Source organism: Anolis carolinensis, chromosome 2 (genome assembly GCF_035594765.1).
Source record: "Anolis carolinensis isolate JA03-04 chromosome 2, rAnoCar3.1.pri, whole genome shotgun sequence".
NCBI classification, from domain to species: Eukaryota; Metazoa; Chordata; class Lepidosauria; order Squamata; family Dactyloidae; genus Anolis; species Anolis carolinensis.
This window is the reverse complement of record NC_085842.1, coordinates 195,186,164-195,204,777: the sequence shown is the minus strand read 5'-3', so window position 1 is coordinate 195,204,777 and position 18,614 is coordinate 195,186,164. Positions and strand designations below refer to the sequence as shown.

Genomic DNA, 18,614 nt, shown 5'->3' with positions numbered 1-18,614 from the left:
TGTGGAAGGGCCGGTCTTCCACACTGGGCATGCGCATTGAGCAGCAGAAAAGCCAAGCGTAAGGGCAGCCCTGAGGCGCTGCTGTGTGAAGAATAAATCCACGCGCACTCCCCACTCACAGAGACTCTCTCCCAAGCCCTCCATTCATTGGACGGTTAGGTTAACGGCCATCCAGGGAGTGGGCGTGGTCTCCCTCTTTCCACCAATGGGATGCCGGCGTGGTCTTTCCCGCCTCTCGCTGGCCTAAACTGAGGCAGAGAGAGAGAGAGAGAGAGAGAGAGAGGAAAGAGGGCTTCCAAGATGGCGGCGGCTGTTGCTGGCTTCTCGGCGGGGTTGGCTGCCGCCGCTTCTGCGTCCCTTCCGAGCCCGGAGACGAGCCCGGCCAGCGCCCCAGAGGAAGAGCTGCCTCCCTTGGAGCCGGCGGAGTTGGGGAGCCGCCTGGAGAAGAGCGCCCGGCAGTTCCGCAACCGGCGCAAGGTCCTAATTCGGGGGCTCCCCGCCGACGTCGCTAACCAGGTAAGCCCCTGGCGGCGCCTCCCTTGAAGGGGAACCATGAAGGCCTCGAAGCCTTGCATCTGGGGAAGCGGGCTCTACTCCCATAAACATCCTCCCTCCCTTACCTTGGAAGGTTTCTCCTTCTAGCTTTCTCTCTATTCTGTTCTGTTCTGTTTGTTTGTTTGTTTGTTTATTTATTTATTTATTTACAGTATTTATATTCCGCCCTTCTCACCCCGAAGGGGACTCGGGGCGGATCACATTATAACACACATAGGGCAAACATTCAATGCCCATAAACACATCAAACAGAGACTGAGAGACACACGCAGAGGCAAGTTTGTTTGTTTGTTTGTTTCACCTGTAATAAAAGTGGCCTCTTGTTATGGTCTACAACTGAAAACAGGCCGTGCGTTCCCAACACAATATGATTAATTTTTTTTTATAGAGGGTTGTTATCTTCATTGCCTGAAGATATGGAAGGGAGAAAAAAAGGGAAGGTTGTCAACAGAGTCCAGAAGGTGCAACAGGAGACCAACCTGTGCGTCCTGCCTGTGCAAAGTCCACATACAGTAGACACATACAGTAGACCAGGCATGGGCAAACTTAGGCCCTCCCGGTGTTTTGGACTTCAACTCCCAAAATTCCTAACAGCCCCCAGGGCTCTTCCACACAGCCCTATAACCCTGAATATCAAGGCAGAATATCAGAGCCCTTCCACACAGCCCTTTATTCCAGAATATCAAGGCAGAAAATACCACATTATTTGCTTTGAACTGGATTGTCTGAGTCCACACTGCCATATATTCCAGTTCAAAGCAGAAAATATGCAATTTTACTCAGCTGTGTGGAAGGGGCCTATGTTTCAAATCCGTTTTTCTCTGTTGTAGATGTGAAAAGAATTAAGATAGTATGCAACTTTCAGTAGGCACTTTTCAAGAGTTATGAGTCACACAGGAAGATTACCTTTGTCAACTTGATATAGACACAGGGTCTACTCCCATCCCAATTTGCACTTCCAAGAATTTGCAGCACTTTATCAGTCACCTCGTGTTTACAATATTTATATGGTGCACTTTATCCAGTCTAATGTTTAAATTTTTATAATTGTGCATGTCTCTTGTCTGTTGTTGTGTTTTATATTGCTATTGTTTTTATTCGGGCTTGGCCCCATGTAAGCCGCCATGAGTCCCCTTTGGGGAGATAGAGGTGGGGTATAAAAATAAGGTTATTATTATTATTATTATTATTATTATTATTAACTGGCTGCCATGGGGCAGTGTCAGTGTCACTTCTGGTTGCTTGAGAGTGACTATTAAAATATACCTAACGAACACTGTATCCTGCATCATAAAACTCTGTATTGACTTGATATTAATTCCGTACTGAAATACAGTAATTAAAAGCAATTTAGGATAACGACAAACATAACTTTGGACTATGTGGACCATGTCTGCTAAGAATTGATTCTCTTGTTAATTTTTATTTGAAATATTACTCATTTTTTGCTGGTTTCTTGAGAGTTCCAGTAAATAGGAAGTCAACTATACAGTTCATTATACAGCCATTTGGCTGACCACATCCCCTTGAATAGACCTGCCCAGGCTCTGAGCTCCTCAGGAGCGGTCCTTCTCTAGGTTCCATCTCAAGCTCCATTGGTCGGAACGAGAGAGCAGGTCTTCTTTCATGGCTGGCCCTAAACTCTGGAACTCACTGCCCAGGGAAGCCAGAATGGCCGTTCCCTGCTGTCCTTCAGGCAGCAGGCTAAAACCTTTCTATTCAGACAGGCTTTTAAAGATGGTGTTTAAGATCATCAAGGGCTCCTGTGCTTTTGTTATGTGATTTTATATGCTTTTATGGTTTTAACCTGGATCGTTTTAATATTAATGTTGTTTAATGCTGTTTTAATATTTTTAACTTGTACTGAAATGCTTTTAGTTGTGAACCACTTTGAGACTGTATGGAGAGAGAGAAAGTGAGATATATATAGATATAGATATATAGAGATAGAGAGATAGATATTATTTATACCCTGCTTTTTCTCTCCATACAGAGACTCAAAGTGGCTCACAACTGAAAGCATTGCAATACAACTTAAAATATAATGATAATGATAATAATAATTTTATTTCTTACCTGCCTCTCCTCATGGCTTGACATGGGTTACAAAACCATTAAAATACATAAGCACAGCAAAAACATTACAAATACACACATTAAAACGTGCTTCCATAAAAGTTACACACCAAAACGTATCTCCACAAAATGCATACTAAAACACACAAAACAAGAGATCAAGCAAAGGGCGCTTAAAATGTTTAAAGGCTATTTGGGTAGGTCTGCTAGAAGAGATAGGTCTTTACATGGTTTTAAAATTCTGACAGCTCATTTAGCTGTTGGAGTTCTGGCAGGTCGTTCCACAGTTGTGGGGCAGTTGATAAAAGGTCCTCTGGGTGGCAGTAGCAATCTCATGCTGTTGTTTGTAAGGCTGCTACATGTGGTGTTGTTGGTTGTTATTGTGGGCCACGAGGTCATTTCAGACTTATGCTGTTTGGCTTATGGTCAGACTTATGATGTCCCAAAGCAACTTTATTATGGAGCTTTCTTCTCACCACTTTCTTGCATGTGTTTCAATTATTTGAAGAACTGATGCACCTACTGTCGCTTCCTTCTGCTTGATAAAATTTAGATCCTTACAGTTTGACTTTGTACCCTTTTTCTGCGCTTGTTGCCTGCCCGTTGAGTACAGTCATTTGAAGTGACTTTTAATTTTTGAAAGTGTATGCATCAGTAGTAGATATGCTGGTGTTGAGACTTGGTGTTTCAACAGATTAACACCCATCAGGGTGTGATTTTCTTGGGACGCATATTGTATTAGGTTTTAGCATAAAGATTTTTAACCGCAGCACCTCTTTGCTGTGTTATATGAGAATGGTTTGGAAGCAGAGCATAGATCCAGTTAAAATGGGACCCTGAGCACAGATGGACTATAAAACATTGTATTTAGGCAGATGACACAGCAACTTAGCTGAGGCTAAGCAGGTATGTGTTTGGTCAGTTTCTGGATGAGAAGCCACTTTCAGCTCCTGGATAGAACGCTAAAGCAGGATATACATATGCACAAGTTCTTGGATTTGTTTTATAGAGACTAGGATTGAACAACACACTGTCTGTGTCCATGCATTGAAAGCTCACTTAGTACAAACATTCTATTCCTCTCTCCAAAAGGGCAAAATAGAAGTTCATTTCCAAAACAGAGAAAGATACACTGAATGTGAACAACTCTATATTGTCTCTCGTATTCAAAAGATTCCACATGTTATCTCTGCTCTCCAAAGCAGTCTTCTCTTTGTTATAATATCTATGAGAGGATCACTTAGTGAAGCTGATAGGCATTAGCTTCAGAACATACACAAATAAATGCGACTTCCCACAGTGCATTATTAATTTATACAAATAACTGCCTCAAAACTGGTGTGGAATGTTTGCATAGAAGAGCATAGAAATTAGAGTACTGTACTTCAGTTGAAATTTCTGTTTGTTATTTTGCATTTTCCATCTTGTAGCAAGACAGATGGAATTTTGAAAACATTCCTGCTTGAGAGGGGAAAAAATCCCTAATGCAAACTAGGAGAAAGAAATTTAACAGCCATTAACTATTGCTGTTTTTTAGCAGCAATAGCAAAGACCATTATAAGCAAAAACCATAATATAGCAAAGAACATAATAAAGTTATATTCGCATACTATTTTAAACACAATAAGGGAAAGGACCAGGAGCCCCGGTGGCGAAGTGGGTTAAAGCACTGAGCTGCTGAACTTGCAGACCAAAAGGTCCCAGGTTCAAATCTTAGGAGTGGAGTGAGCGCCCGCTGTTGCTCCAGCTTCTGCCAACCTAGCAGTTCAAAAACATGCTAATGTGAGTAGATCAATAGATATCGCTCCAGTGGGAAGGTAACGGCGCTTCATGCCGTCATGCCGGCCACATGACCTTGGAGGTGTCTACGAACAATGCCGGGTCTTCGACTTAGAAATGGAGGTGAGCACCAACCCCCAGAGTCAGACAGGCCTGGACTTAACGTCAGGGGAAAACCTTTACCTTTTTAAGGGAAAGGACCAATCCAATTTCAGGTGTACAAGTTGTATGGCAGAGACTGTTCACCCTTTTCTCTGCTTGCTACCTCCCAATTAAGTACAATAATCTAATCATGTAATCAACCTCCAAACCTTTTATATTTTCAAAGATAGTAATGAGTATCTTTAGTTTATTCTCAGGAATCTGGATATATCAGAAGCTATTGCAGATGAATAAGCAGAGAAATCTTATGAACCCAAATGCTTGCAGTAATTAAAGTTCCATCGGGTGCATTTTGTGTATTTGAAGATTCTGGACATTTTCCAAAGGCATTTCCATATAGAGTTTATTAATGCCATGAAGAAGTGAAGCACTTCTTTGGGAGTGGGTGCTTACTGAGACACTAGGTTCTTGCTATTTAAAAACTGTGTTCCACTAAAGTCACTATCTTGTCCTCCAGGAACAAAAGTGGGCTTCGAAAGTACTCTTGAGGGCATGGGATATGTGTGATGAGGTGAGGAGAAACAAAAACAAATTGAAAAATGTCTGCAAGTCTGTGATGCCTCATGGGCCTTGTAGTCCCGCTCCTAGTGTCACTGTGGCAGATGAGGATGAAAACATGGGGTTTTCTCCGGATCAACAACAGCCGGAATCTTTCCAGATGCCTGATGTTGATGTTCTCGCCCCAGAGCCAATTAAGACAGACCTTGAACAGCTCTCACCTCCCTTTGCTAGGAGACAGTCCTTTGCTGCAGACAGGGGAGTCAAAGAGCGGGTTCGCAGGAGTTTAAGAATTGCAGCCAAACAAGACACTGATTAGCCATGTTTCCCCTGGGAAAATCCAGGGAGTCTCACATCTGGAGAAAGCTGGGTTTCGTTTCCCGTTCTCTAGGGAAAGAGAACGCTGGACACCTGTTTGGCGGGAAAACGAGACCCAGATTTAGGTGCCTGGCACGGTTGGTCCGGTGCGGAGTCAACTGAGCAGCTTCAGGAGTGAAATCGCGTTCCAGCCTTGTGTGGACTTCGCAAGTCCGCAAATCCAGTTTCCTTGCCTTGCTCATTCAAGTATTTCAAGAATTGCCTCGCTTTGCTTCTAGCCACGGATCTTGCTTCAAGAATCAAGTTTTGCCCTCGTACCTTGTTGTGGACTTTTACCTTGGACCCTGAGAGACCCTGGACGTTTCCCCATACTATTGCTTGGCAATAGTGTGTGTTTCGGTTTGGATTTAACTTTGAACTCTAATATCATTTATTGGACAAAACATTTCTGGACTATATTTGACCTCATTTGATAAGTCTGCTTCTGGACTATATTTTCTACTTGTTTTTATTACTTTTATATATTTCCTTAATAAAGATATTAGATAGTTATTGGCCTCCGTGTTTGGTTCTTGGTGCTCCGTAGCCTTGGGCGTGACAGTTTGACTCCGCCACCCAAAGCACCAAGCAACCTAAGGCCAATATGTCCGTTACACCAGGAGCCGGAGCGGGCAGCCCAGCCGGGGCACCACCAGCCAGCTATACCATCTCCCTGGATGAATTTAACCGGATCCGGGATAAGCTCCGAGAACAAGAGGGAGAGATCCGGGGCTTAAATGACCATGGAGCCCGACTCCCTGCTTTGGCGCTGCCAACCAAGTTCTCCGGAGAAGCCTCCAAAGTTCATGTATTCCATCGCCAGGGCATGGCATACCTAGAAGCCCGCCACACCAAGTTTCCCCAAGAAGATGTCAAGGTGGCATGGATCTACAGTCTCCTAGATGGACCTGCGGCCACATGGGCAACGGCGCTGGACGATGCGGGTTCCCCATTCCTGAATACCGCGCAACAATTCTTGGCCCACCTTCGGAATACCTGGGGAATTAAGGATGACCAAGAGGCAGCCGGCCACAAGCTACGGCGCCTTTTCCAAGGGGACAGACCGTTATCACGGTACATAGCCGAGTTCCGGGTGTTGGCTCAAAACACTGGCTGGAATGATATAGCCCTCAGAGGGCAGTTTCGTGAAGGTCTCAACCATGAGATGCAGGAAGAAATCTCCAAGGTGGAACCCCCAGACACTCTTGAAAGACTCATCGCCCACTGTTTGCGGGCAGAGGTCCTGCTCTCCAACAAGAGACGGTGGCTCTGGGGCCAGGGTGGAAGAGCCGGACCTAAACCCCCTTCCACCGCCAGCGTCCAGCCTCGTCCAGTCTGGAGACCACCACAGCCAGCCTGTACTCCCCTGGGAAGTGAGGACGAGCCAGTGCAGTTGGGCAACGTGCGCCCCAGGCTGGATGTTGCAGAGAAGGCCCGCCGACAGCGTTTGAACCTGTGTTGGTACTGTGGAAACGGGGGCCATTTCGCCAAGGAGTGTCCAGCAAAAAGGAAGCCCCCCACCCGTTTGGCGGCGGCGTCCTCCGTGAATGCAGAGAATACTGAGGCGGCCGAGATGAAGCCGACGGGGGAAGACAGCGACCGGGTGTAGAAGGGCTCGCCAACCCGGTCAAAAACTCCACTCAAGAGCTGCAAACGGGGGTCCTATTTCTTTTGGTGGTCACACTGTGGTCAGCAAAAAAGGAGCCCGTCATGATCCATGCCATGATAGACTCCGGAGCAACCAACAACTTCATCGATAGAGACTATGCCAACTCGTTGGGACTACAATACCATGATTTTAAGAATGCCAGGGTGGTGCAAGCCATCGATGGCCGACCCCTGAAGACAGGACCAGTAAGCCAATGGACCGAGCCCACTCGAATGTGGATAAGAGAACACCTGGAAGAAATCTCCTTCTTCGTTACTGAAGTTCCCCATTTCCCCGTGATTTTGGGAATCCCCTGGCTGACACTCCATGACCCAAACATCTCGTGGTCCAACAGAGAACTCCAGTTTGCTTCAAAATACTGCCAGAACCACTGCCTAGTAGCTAAGGTCTGCCATGCCACTGACACAGAGCCCATCATCACCTTGCCTAAGAAATATTCGGACTTCTGGGATGTTTTCAATGAGAAGGAAGCCGAGAAATTACCCCCGCATAGACCCTATGACTGCACCATTGATTTGATCGAGGGGGCCCCAATTCCGCGAGGACATCTCTATTCCCTGACTGAACCAGAGCAGGAAGCTCTCAGGGAGTTTTTAGAGACAAACCTCCGCAAGGGGTTTATTAGACCCTCTCAATCCCCAGCCGCTTCCCCGGTGCTGTTTGTGAAAAAGAAGTCGGGGGACCTACGCCTTTGTGTGGACTATCGGGCTCTGAATAATATCACGAAGCGAAACCGCTACCCATTGCCACTAATCCCGGACTTATTGGACCAACTTCGGGGAGCCAAAGTTTACACTAAACTAGATCTTCGTGGGGATTATAATCTGATTCGCGTGAGAGAAGGAGATGAATGGAAAACCGCTTTCCAGGCCAAATTCGGATTATTCGAAACGTTAGTTATGAATTTCGGTTTGTCAAACGTGCCCGCAACATTCCAGCATTTTGTCAATGATATCTTCCAAGATTATCTGGACCGCTTTTTGGTTATATATTTGGACGATTTTTTGGTGTACTCGAAATCACAAACAGAGCACGACCAGCACGTCAGAATGGTGCTACAACGTTTGCGGGACCATGGACTATATGTCAAGTTAGAAAAATGTGCTTTTGATTTGCAAGAAGTAGACTTCCTGGGGTACCGTGTCTCGCCACTGGGGCTATCCATGGACCCGGCAAAGGTTTCGGCCGTACTAGAATGGCGGGCGCCAACCAACAAAAAGGAAGTGCAGCGCTTCTTAGGATTTGCAAACTACTACCGCAAGTTCATCCCAGATTGTGCCCGCTGGTCTGATCCAATTACCAGCTGCATCCGAGGAAAACAACCTTTCAGCTGGACAGAACAAGCTGAGAAAGGATTCCAGCAACTAAAGCGGCTATTCACGACCCAGCCAATTCTACAGCACCCCGACCCTAAGACCCCCTTTGTTGTCCAGGCGGATGCCTCTGATGTGGCGGTGGGGGCCGTGCTGATGCAACCAGTGGGAGAACATCTCCACCCATGTGCTTATTACTCATGCCAGTTAACAGCTCCGGAGAGGAATTACACCATCTGGGAGAAGGAGCTTCTAGCCATCAAGGCAGCCTTTGAGAACTGGAGACATTGGCTAGAAGGAGCCAAATTCCCTATCGAGGTTCATACTGACCATCGGAATTTGGAGCACTTAAAAACTGCACGGAAGCTAAACCAAAGACAGCAACGCTGGGCTTTGTTCTTTGAACGTTTCGACTTCCGGATCCATTATGTGACTCCTGCCCAGACCAAGCAAGCCGATGCCCTATCACGGAAGCCAGAATATGCAGCAGAGCGTAAAGACATTCCAGAAACCCAATTGCTGCAACCCGAGAACTTTGCCACGCTCACAGTGGGAAATACCAAATCCACTTCAGTTGATCCAGCTTCGCCTAGCCCAAAATCCATATCCACAGACACTCTTTTCACCCAGGAGATCAGGACCAGTCAACAGACAGACACCTGGGCCCAGGAACAGATTCGACAAGGACTACGCTTCCCATTTTCACTTAAGAATGGGTTATTATGCTTCAGGAACCATATATATGTTCCTCCAGGGCCCGGGAGAGAGAAGGCTCTCAACTTATGCCACAACAGCAAGCCTGCCGGACATTTTGGACTGTTTAAAACCATGCATTTGATTTTGCGAGATTTTTGGTGGCCCAGGATCCACAAGGATGTAGAGAACTATGTCACCACCTGCCCTATATGCCAGCGCTCCAAGACACGAAGGGAGAAGCCAGCAGGACTCTTGCATCCCCTTCCCACACCCTCTCGCCCATGGGAGATAATTTCGGCGGATTTTATCACAGACCTACCACCGTCCTTTGGATTCACCACGATCCTAGTGGTGGTGAACCTTTTCACCATATGGCCCATTTTATTCCTTGAGAAGGACTTCCTACGGCCAAGGAGACTGCGGACCTATTTCTTCAACATATATTCCATTTGCATGGCCTGCCCAAGAGTCTGGTCACAGACCGAGGATCTCAATTCACCTCTCGTTTTTGGAAGGCCCTACAAAAACTATTAGGCATTGACTCCCGTCTATCCTCAGCTCACCACCCTCAAACGGATGGGCAGACTGAGTGCACCAATGCCACTTTGGAACAATATCTTCGCTGTTATGTCAACTACCAACAGGACAATTGGGCCTCCCTGCTACCGCTTTCGGAGTTTGCTTTCAACAATGGTGTCTAGAATTCAACCAAAGAAGCCCCGTTCTTTGCAAACTATGGTTTTCATCCCCGTTTCCTTCCTCCCGTTGTGGAGACCTCGGAAGTCCCCGCAGCGGAGAATTGGCTACAGGAACTCACAGCAGTACAAGAACTTTTACATCAGCAACTTGATCAAGCCAAGGAGGACTACAAACGCCATGCTGACAACCATCGCCAGCCTGGCCTCGAGATCAAGGTAAGAGATCGGGTTTGGTTGTCCACTCGTTTTTTGCCCTCCCACCGCCCTTGCCGGAAGTTAGATGCCCGCTTCATTGGTCCCTACCCAGTGGTGGCGCAACTCAACCCCGTGACTTTCAAACTCCAACTTCCTCGCTCCATACACGTTCATCCGGTGTTCCACCGTTCCCTCCTACTTCCGGCGGATGGTGTGCGCCCAGATGTGCACCAACCACCCCCTGCCCCTGTTTTGGTGGATGGAGAAAAAAAATTTGAGGTCCAGGACATTTTGGATTCTCGCTTTCATCGCTGCCGCCTCCAATATCTGATTGATTGGGTAGGTTTTGGACCGGAAGAACGTTCCTGGAAGGACGCTTCCACAGTCCATGCCCCCGACTTAGTTCGCCGCTTTCACCGGACCTACCCTTCCAAGCCGCGGCCCCGTGAATCTCGGGGGGCGGGCCTAAATGAGGGGGGCCTTGGGAGAGGGGATAGTGTGATGCCTCATGGGCCTTGTAGTCCCGCTCCTAGTGTCACTGTGGCAGATGAGGATGAAAACATGGGTTTTTCTCCGGATCAACAATAGCCGGAATCTTTCCAGATGCCTGATGTTGATGTTCTCGCCCCAGAGCCAATTAAGACAGACCTTGAACAGCTCTCACCTCCCTTTGCTAGGAGACAGTCCTTTGCTGCAGACAGGGGAGTCAAAGAGCGGGTTCGCAGGAGTTTAAGAATTGCAGCCAAACAAGACACTGATTAGCCATGTTTCCCCTGGGAAAATCTAGGGAGTCTCACATCTGGAGAAAGCTGGGTTTCGTTTCCCGTTCTCTAGGGAAAGAGAACGCTGGACACCTGTTTGGTGGGAAAACGAGACCCAGATTTAGGTGCCTGGCACTGTTGGTCCGGTGCGGAGTCAACTGAGCAGCTTCAGGAGTGAAATCGCGTTCCAGCCTTGTGTGGACTTCGCAAGTCCGCAAATCCAGTTTCCTTGCCTTGCTCATTCAAGTATTTCAAGAATTGCCTCGCTTTGCTTCTAGCCACGGATCTTGCTTCAAGAATCAAGTTTTGCCCTCGTACCTTGTTGTGGACTTTTACCTTGGACCCTGAGAGACCCTGGACGTTTCCCCACACTATTGCTTGGCAATAGTGTGTGTTTCAGTTTGGATTTAACTTTGAACTCTAATATCATTTATTGGACAAAACATTTCTGGACTATATTTGACCTCATTTGATAGGTCTGCTTCTGGACTATATTTTCTACTTGTTTTTATTACTTTTATATATTTCCTTAATAAAGATATTAGATAGTTATTGGCCTCCGTGTTTGGTTCTTGGTGCTCCGTAGCCTTGGGCGTGACAAAGTCTGTGTTTGTGTGTGTGTTCCTTCAAGATTCCCATTGACTAATGGCAACTCCTTGAGTTTCTTAGGGCTTTCTTAACTAAAGATTGCTCAGAAGTGGTTTTGCCAGTTCCTTCTTCTGAAGTATATCCTATAATAGATTGTATTCATTGTTGATCTCCCATCCAGGTCAGACAGGATTTGGTGCCTTTTGTGTAATTATGGCATAAGTTAATGTGAACCGTAGGTAAAAGCTGTAGGGAAAGAAAGATGCCTGGATTCAACTTTCATTTCACTTGTGCAATCAGTTGGTGGCTGTAAACAAGGCATGGGGAATAATATTTTCTGCTCCATTTTTTTAAACTAAAAGCTTGGCCATATGAAGTACAGTGTTCCCTCACTTATTGCTGGGGTTAGGTTCCAGGACCACCCGCAATAAGTGAAAACCCGCGAAGTAGGGATACTATTTTTATTTTAATGTTTATACATTATTTTAGTAGTTATACACTATTTTAAGTCTTTATCAACCAATCGTGCGTCGATAAATCACCTCCTTCTTTTCCTGATGCGGCTTGGGCTCCTTTTCTCTCCTTTTGGCTTCTCCTTCCTGCCTTCCTTAGGCTGTAAATTGTAATTTTTATGATTTAAAATAGCCTTTTAGAGTTTATTGAAAAACCGCGAAACAGCGAATCTGTGAAAAGTGAACTGCGAAGTAGTGAGGGAACACTGTATATTTCACTGTGTTCAGAATGTATAAATACACTGTTAATTTATACCACCTTGGATGTTTTCTGCATTTGATACAATACTCTTATGTCTACTGTTAAGTTGTATAGAACATTTGTAACTACATTGAGCCAAGTACTCAACATGGGAACAAATGATCCATAATCTTTAATAAGTCTACTCATGGTACAGTATTGTTTCTTTTGGCATTATAACTATGTTGCAACACAGGCATGTCGGTGAACTGCCTGACATACAAGTTAACACTGCAGCCTAGTACAGCCTCATATCCACCCATGATAGCTTCTTCCATGTATTTGGGATTTGAACCAATAAGAAGCTATCATAGATGGATATTTGAAGCCGTACTAGGCTGCTGCATTAACTTGCATGCCAGGTAAAGTGTAAGCTAGGAGACTATAGTACTAGATCAATAAGTATTTGCTAAATTTGGTAAATAAGTTGAGCCAGAATTTGACTTAACATAAGGCTGTAGTTGGCCCCATAGTTTGAATAGCATGCATAAGAAAGAAATGTTGGGAGGAAAGATAACATGAACCAGTGTTAATTTAGACCAGGGTCCTCAAACTTTTTAAGCAGAGGGCCAGTTCACAGTCCCTCAGACTGTTGGGAAGCATAAATTCCTGTGCACACTGCACATATCTTATTTGTGGTGCAAAAAACATGAAATAACAATACAGTACTTAAAATGAAGAACAATATTAATCATAAACATACCAGTATTTCAATGGAAAATGTGGACCTGCCTTTGGCTGATGAGAGTCAAGTGAATTAGAATTGTTGTTGTTTTATGCCTTCAAGTAATTTCAGACTTAGGGCAGCCCTAAGTCTAAAGTTTGAGGGGCAGCTGGGTAAATGACCTTGGATGCCCTCATCCGATCTCAGTCAGGTATTATCACTGATCTGCACCTCTCTTCTTTCATTCCCCACACTCCATTTCTGGTGACGTGTACACTATTCTCTCACCATTCAAACAATATGGATTGTTTGTCTGGATTAGGGAAGATTAATAAGAAATTGAAGTCTAAATCAAGTTATTAGTTCCCACTGCAGTAGATGCATTGAAATGAATGGGGTCTAGGAAGTAAACACTACTATATTTTCCATTAATTCAGTGTATGTATTATAGTTGGGCCTAGCTAAATGATATTGCCCTTTATTGCCCTTTTCAGAAATGAAGTACAGTATTGTCATCCCTCCTAGATGGCTACATGCAGTGAAGTTTTATTTCCCATAGAAATATTAAAGTGGTACTAGCTTGTATTTTCTAAAGTCTAAACCCTTGACTGTGTGGATCATAATAAATTGTGGCAAGTTCTTGGTGGTATGGGGATACCAAGTCACTTTGTCTGTCTCCTGAGGAATCTGTATAATAGCCAAGTAGCAATGGTGAGAACAGACCATGAAAAAACAGACTGGTTCAAGAATACAGCATGGTTGTATATGCTTACTGTATCTATTCAACTTGTATGCAGAACACATCATGCAATGTGCGGGGCTTGATGAATCAAAGGCTAGAAGAAATATTAATAATCTTAGATATGCAGATGATACCACTTTGAAGGCTGAAAGTGTGAAGGAGATAAATCTGTATTTATCTAAACTTTGATATACCAGCCATAAGAAAATATAAACCAGTTTGCTGATCTTGCCATAAGAAGAAAATGGAATGGAATAATCAAATAACATCAAAACCTACCTTATCAATATATATTTAAAATAGCCTTATCTAAGAGCAAAGAGCCAAAACTAGTGCATTCATATCCTTATTCTCAAGACGGTGCTAATTTAATCTACCTTAATGCGTTTTAAAAGAAGCTAATGCTTTGTTCTGAGGAGCTGTTATCCCTCATGTCAACAACATTGATAATATAATAGCTGTGCCCGGCCACACTTTGCTGTGGCTTATGGGAATCCTTTATTGGCCAGGTAGAATAGCTGTGAATAGCCTTGCAGCCTCAAAGCCTGGCCGTTTTCTTCTTACGGGAATCATTGTTTCGTGATCTGGAATGCAATTGAATAGGCTTGCTGCTTGGAAGGCTGGGTACTTGCGTTCGAGGGGAATGGTTTTTTGGGGCTTCAGAACCTGGCTGCTTGCTACCTAGGGGAATCTTTGGTTGGTCAGCTTCAATAGTACAGAGTAGTATTTCTTCTTCAAAGCCTGGCCGCCTTCTACCAAGGTTAATCCCTTGTTGGTCTGGTTGAATTGCACTGAACAGCCTTGCAGCTTCAATGCCTGGCTGTGTTATACCTAGGGGAATCTTTGTTTGACTAGCTGGAGTAGCACCCTCAATCAAAGAGCCACTTTGAAGCCTGGAATACAAAGGAATAGGCTTGCTGCTTGGAAGGCTGGTTACTTGTGTTCTAGGGAAATAGTTTTTTGGGCTGCTAGAATTGTAATGAATAGCCTTGCTGCTTCAAAGCCTGGCTGCTTGCTACCTAGGGGAATCTTTGGTTGGTCAGCTTCAGTAGTACAGCGTAGTGTCACTGCTTCAAAGCCTGGCCCTGATTGTTTCCTGTCTGAAATTTTCTTGTTTTCAGAGTGTTGTTCTTTATTTATTGTCCAGGTTGTAGAGTTTTGTAATGCTGGGTGCCTGGTTTTGTACATTTTCATGGTTCACAGCACCCCAAGAATAAGAATAATAGTAATAATGATGACTCTGAAGTGGAAGGTGTGCAGAGAAAGAGGGCAGTTAGCATTGAATGGCCTTCTAGTTTGAAAGCCGGGATGATTCCTGGGGGAATCTTTTGTTGAGAGGTGTTAGCTGGCCCTGATTGTTTCCTGTCTGGAATTCTCCTGTTTTCAGAGTGTTCTTTATTTACTGTCCTGGTTGTAGAGTTTTGTAGTGCTGGGTGCCTGGTTTTACTCATTTTCATGGTTCACAGCAACTCAATAATAATAATAATAATAATAATAATAATAATGACTCCGAAGTGGAGGGTGTGCAGAGAAAGAAGGCAATTAGCATTGAATGGCCTTGTAGTTTCAAAGCCTGGCTGTTTCCTCCCTGAATAATAATGAGAATAATAATAATAATAGTAATAATAATGACTCTGAGGTGGGAGATGTCCAGAGAAAGAAGGCATCTTAAAGGGATGAATAATCCCTCTGAGGAGCATCTTAAAGTGCTGAGTCTGTTTACCTGTAGAAGAGAAAGTTGAAAGGAGACATGACAGCTATGTAAATATCGGCTGCTCTCTGTCCTAAGAATAGTCCCTTACAGCTGTATTTCTCTCAGGACATGTTCTCTCTTCTGATGGGGAAAGGAGCCGAGGAAAGGGAAGGAGTGGCTGACAATGGTTGGCACCATGGCAAAGTTTTGAGGAAGTGAGGTTAGGCTCCGCCCACAGGTGCAAAGTCCTCTGGGTAATGTAGTTGTTTCAGTTCAGGGGGGCTCTGCGCTTGCATGGTAAGCAATGGGGTTTTATTTCATCTTCATTTCATTGTTTGGTCTTTATTTTTTCTAGGTTTTTTGATTGAAAGACATATTTTAGATGACTATGTCTTTTGTGGCCAAATTTGGTGTGATTGGGTTCAGTGGTTTTGTTGTTTACTCCATAGTAAAATGAACATTACATATATAGATAGATAGATAGATTTTGCCCCAAATAGGGAACATCAAACCATATAATCCGAGAAAGAATAAAACATAACCCTATAAGTATAGGGCCTGTTCCTAAGTAGGCCCAAAAATGTTACCAGGGTGCGCTAGAGAGAGAAGGACAGTCTATTTTATGCGGGTGGTGGTGGTGGTGGGGGGGGGGAGGGAGGTGGAAAGAGGAAAACAATTTCTCCGGTTTTTGCTAGTTTTTCCCCTCCCCTCTTCTCATATCATAAACTAGGGTTGTTTCTACAATGGGGGCATGGGTGGGGGGAATAACAGGAAAATGAGGAAATGGTTTTCCTCCTTCAACCCACCCTCCATCCCCAATAAAATGGACTATCCTCTCTGTAGCACTCCTTGGTGGCCTCCGCCTGGATATGGCAACAATAACTTACTTCATACATTATGTTTTTTTTAAAGTACATGCAGTCCCCAAGTTACAAACATCGTACAAATGACTCCTAGTTAAGGTTGGGGACAAGACAACAGGAAGTGAGAGAAATCTACCACTAAAAAGGGAAAATCACTCTTGGAAGAGTTATCATGGGGAAAAGGTATCTCCACTGAAACTTGAAACTATTCTTGTTTCCACAAGAAGTCAAATCTAATTGTCACAGGGACAGAACGTGCAGTGAAATCTTCTGAACAGGGGCACAAACAGCAGAACAAGCTCAACAGGGTCTAAAGCCTTCCCTATGCTATCCAAAGTATGTACTGTATTTCTTTTTGTGTGTGTGGCTGGAGTTACTTAAACACAAATTCAACATAAGAACAAAGCCTTAGGACCTATCTTGTTTATAATTTGCGGACTGCTTGTCTGTTAAATTTGATACTCTTCAGTGATTAACTTGGGCTTAAAGTTAAATAACTCTACAAACCAATTAATAGTTAAATCATTTATTACAAGCTCTAGTAGGAAGGAGGCGAAGTTGTTAAGACTCAAGGATGTAACTAAGTTAATGATGTGAGTAAAAAGTGGGAAAGGTGTCTCTCTACATTTGTGCTTGGGTATGCCATGATAATTTTTTGAACTTCTGGGTGTTGTTCTGTAGGGAGTCAGCTGAAAGGGCAAGAATATGCAGATCCATTCATTTTGGAAATGATTATAGTTATGGCTATATGTAGTATGTAGAAATTATGCATGTTGTGCTAAATTTGACATTTTATGTATTACATCTTTTTATTTCTATGGAAAAGAAAGTTACATTTAAAATTGTGTAGATAATTTCAAGTGAAATGCATTGTACTAAAGCAAATGTGAAGAGATGCAAGTACAATTAGCATATCTTGTACAATTTTTTGAATTTTTCTTCTTCTTTTCCCCATAGTTTATGATGATGGCACAAGGTCATTCACAAAATGAAAGAGATAAAGATGCTTCTGTTTTTTGCACTCAGTTTTATTTTAGGATATATTTGCATGGGCAAAGGCCAAGTCTGTTGAGGTGGCAGAGGCCTTAGACTAAGGAGTGGATGGGAAAAAAACATACAGCATATATCAACCTCCTGTTCTGTGAATTCAGGACTTTTTGCAAATCAGAGCTGAACTAAATAAATGTAAAGCTCGCCTCTATACCTCAGTTCCTTTGAAACATATAATAGATAAATATCGATGGTGAGATCTAGAAGTGTGTTTTTTTTCTTTTGCCTTAACTGTACATTTTAGCTAGGCTGAAATGCAGAAGGAAATGATTACCATTCTTTTAAAGAATGGTATTTAGAATCTATGTGGTATCATAGATAAGTTCCTCTCCAATAATGAAGATTACACGTACTGAAGCAGGTCAGTAAGAAGTGTAGAACCTCACAGTGCATCCTTACTGAGTACTGTATATTTAATATTGTTGCATGGAAGTGGCTCAACAATCCGTCAGATAAAGTTGGACCCTGTGACCTGTCCTCATTGTTTGGGTGGGGTCATTTGATTTCCAGTCTCTATTCATAGCTGCTAAAGAATCATGGGCAAGCTTCTAGAATTGCCTTCAATTGGTGTATCTGCCTTTTCAAGTGCACAAATAGCAGCTACCTCTCCAGAGTTTGGACAGGTTTATACCAGAGGAGTATAGTGTGGGGTAGGTTGTTTCAGGCTGCTTCTGGGAGGTACATTTCAAAACAAGATTGTGCTTGTCCTGTTATGCACGAGGCTTCCTTTAGAAGCATTTGGTCTGATGGCCAGAGCATGGACAGGGGCCAGCTGGTTTACATGAGTGTGACCTGAACAAGCTTGACTCCTGTGTCTGAAAAGATGATGACATCATTTTGGGGAGGTGTATTCCATGGTTTAAAGTACATAAATTGCTTCCTTGCCTGAAATAAAAGCTGTGTTGAGTAACAAGCAAAAATACTGCCTCCGGCAATAGCAAAGCAACACATGCAAAATAACTGAGTTGCTGCTGATCAGAATGAAGACTGCACCTTGAGAAAGAGATTGGCCCTTCCTTATTACCTGTACCACAGGCCTGGTCAGCTTGTGGCCCTCCAGGCATTTGGGTCTCCATCCCCTAGGAGCCCTAGCCAGCTTGTTCAATGGTCAGGAATTCTTGGAGCTGAAGTCCAAAACACCAGGAGGGCCACAGTTCTGCACAGTAAGAAGGATGTAGTTCTATCTTCGGGTAGAGGCTTCTTGCATTCTGCTTCTTTTTGTCGAAGGGCCTTGTCAATTGAAAACTCTTGTTTTCTTCATGTAAACCATATTCCATCTTGTTACTGGAAGCAGTTGTACACAGATTATGATTTTTCCCTTCTTTTATGGCATTGTTTCTGCAAAACTTGCTCACTAGTGAGCTAAGAAACTCCTTTCCTCCTGGGGGGTGGGTTGGTGGTGGGAAGGAACGATGCTGGTTATTGCACTGTTAACCTCACCTAAATGTTGTAATGGATCAAGAGTGTCTTTGTTTAAATTAAAGTCAAATATAGTGTCGACC

General features: G+C 44.0%; 1 protein-coding gene across 4 annotated transcripts in view; it reads left to right on the top strand.

The window, feature by feature from the left end:
* The first annotated feature begins 253 nt into the window (after window positions 1-253).
* The window catches only part of raver1 (ribonucleoprotein, PTB binding 1), a 44,937-nt gene continuing 26,576 nt past the window's right edge, over window positions 254-18,614 (top strand). For 2 of the 4 annotated variants that reach the window (XM_062971476.1, XM_062971475.1), the window contains exon 1: window positions 257-516. In XM_062971476.1, coding sequence (XP_062827546.1) covers window positions 301-516 — 216 coding nt within the window. In that variant the 5' untranslated portion in view covers window positions 257-300. Of the gene's footprint in view, window positions 517-18,614 lie in introns of all 4 variants that reach the window. The other 2 variants (XM_062971477.1, XM_062971478.1) reach the window with 2 other exon arrangements.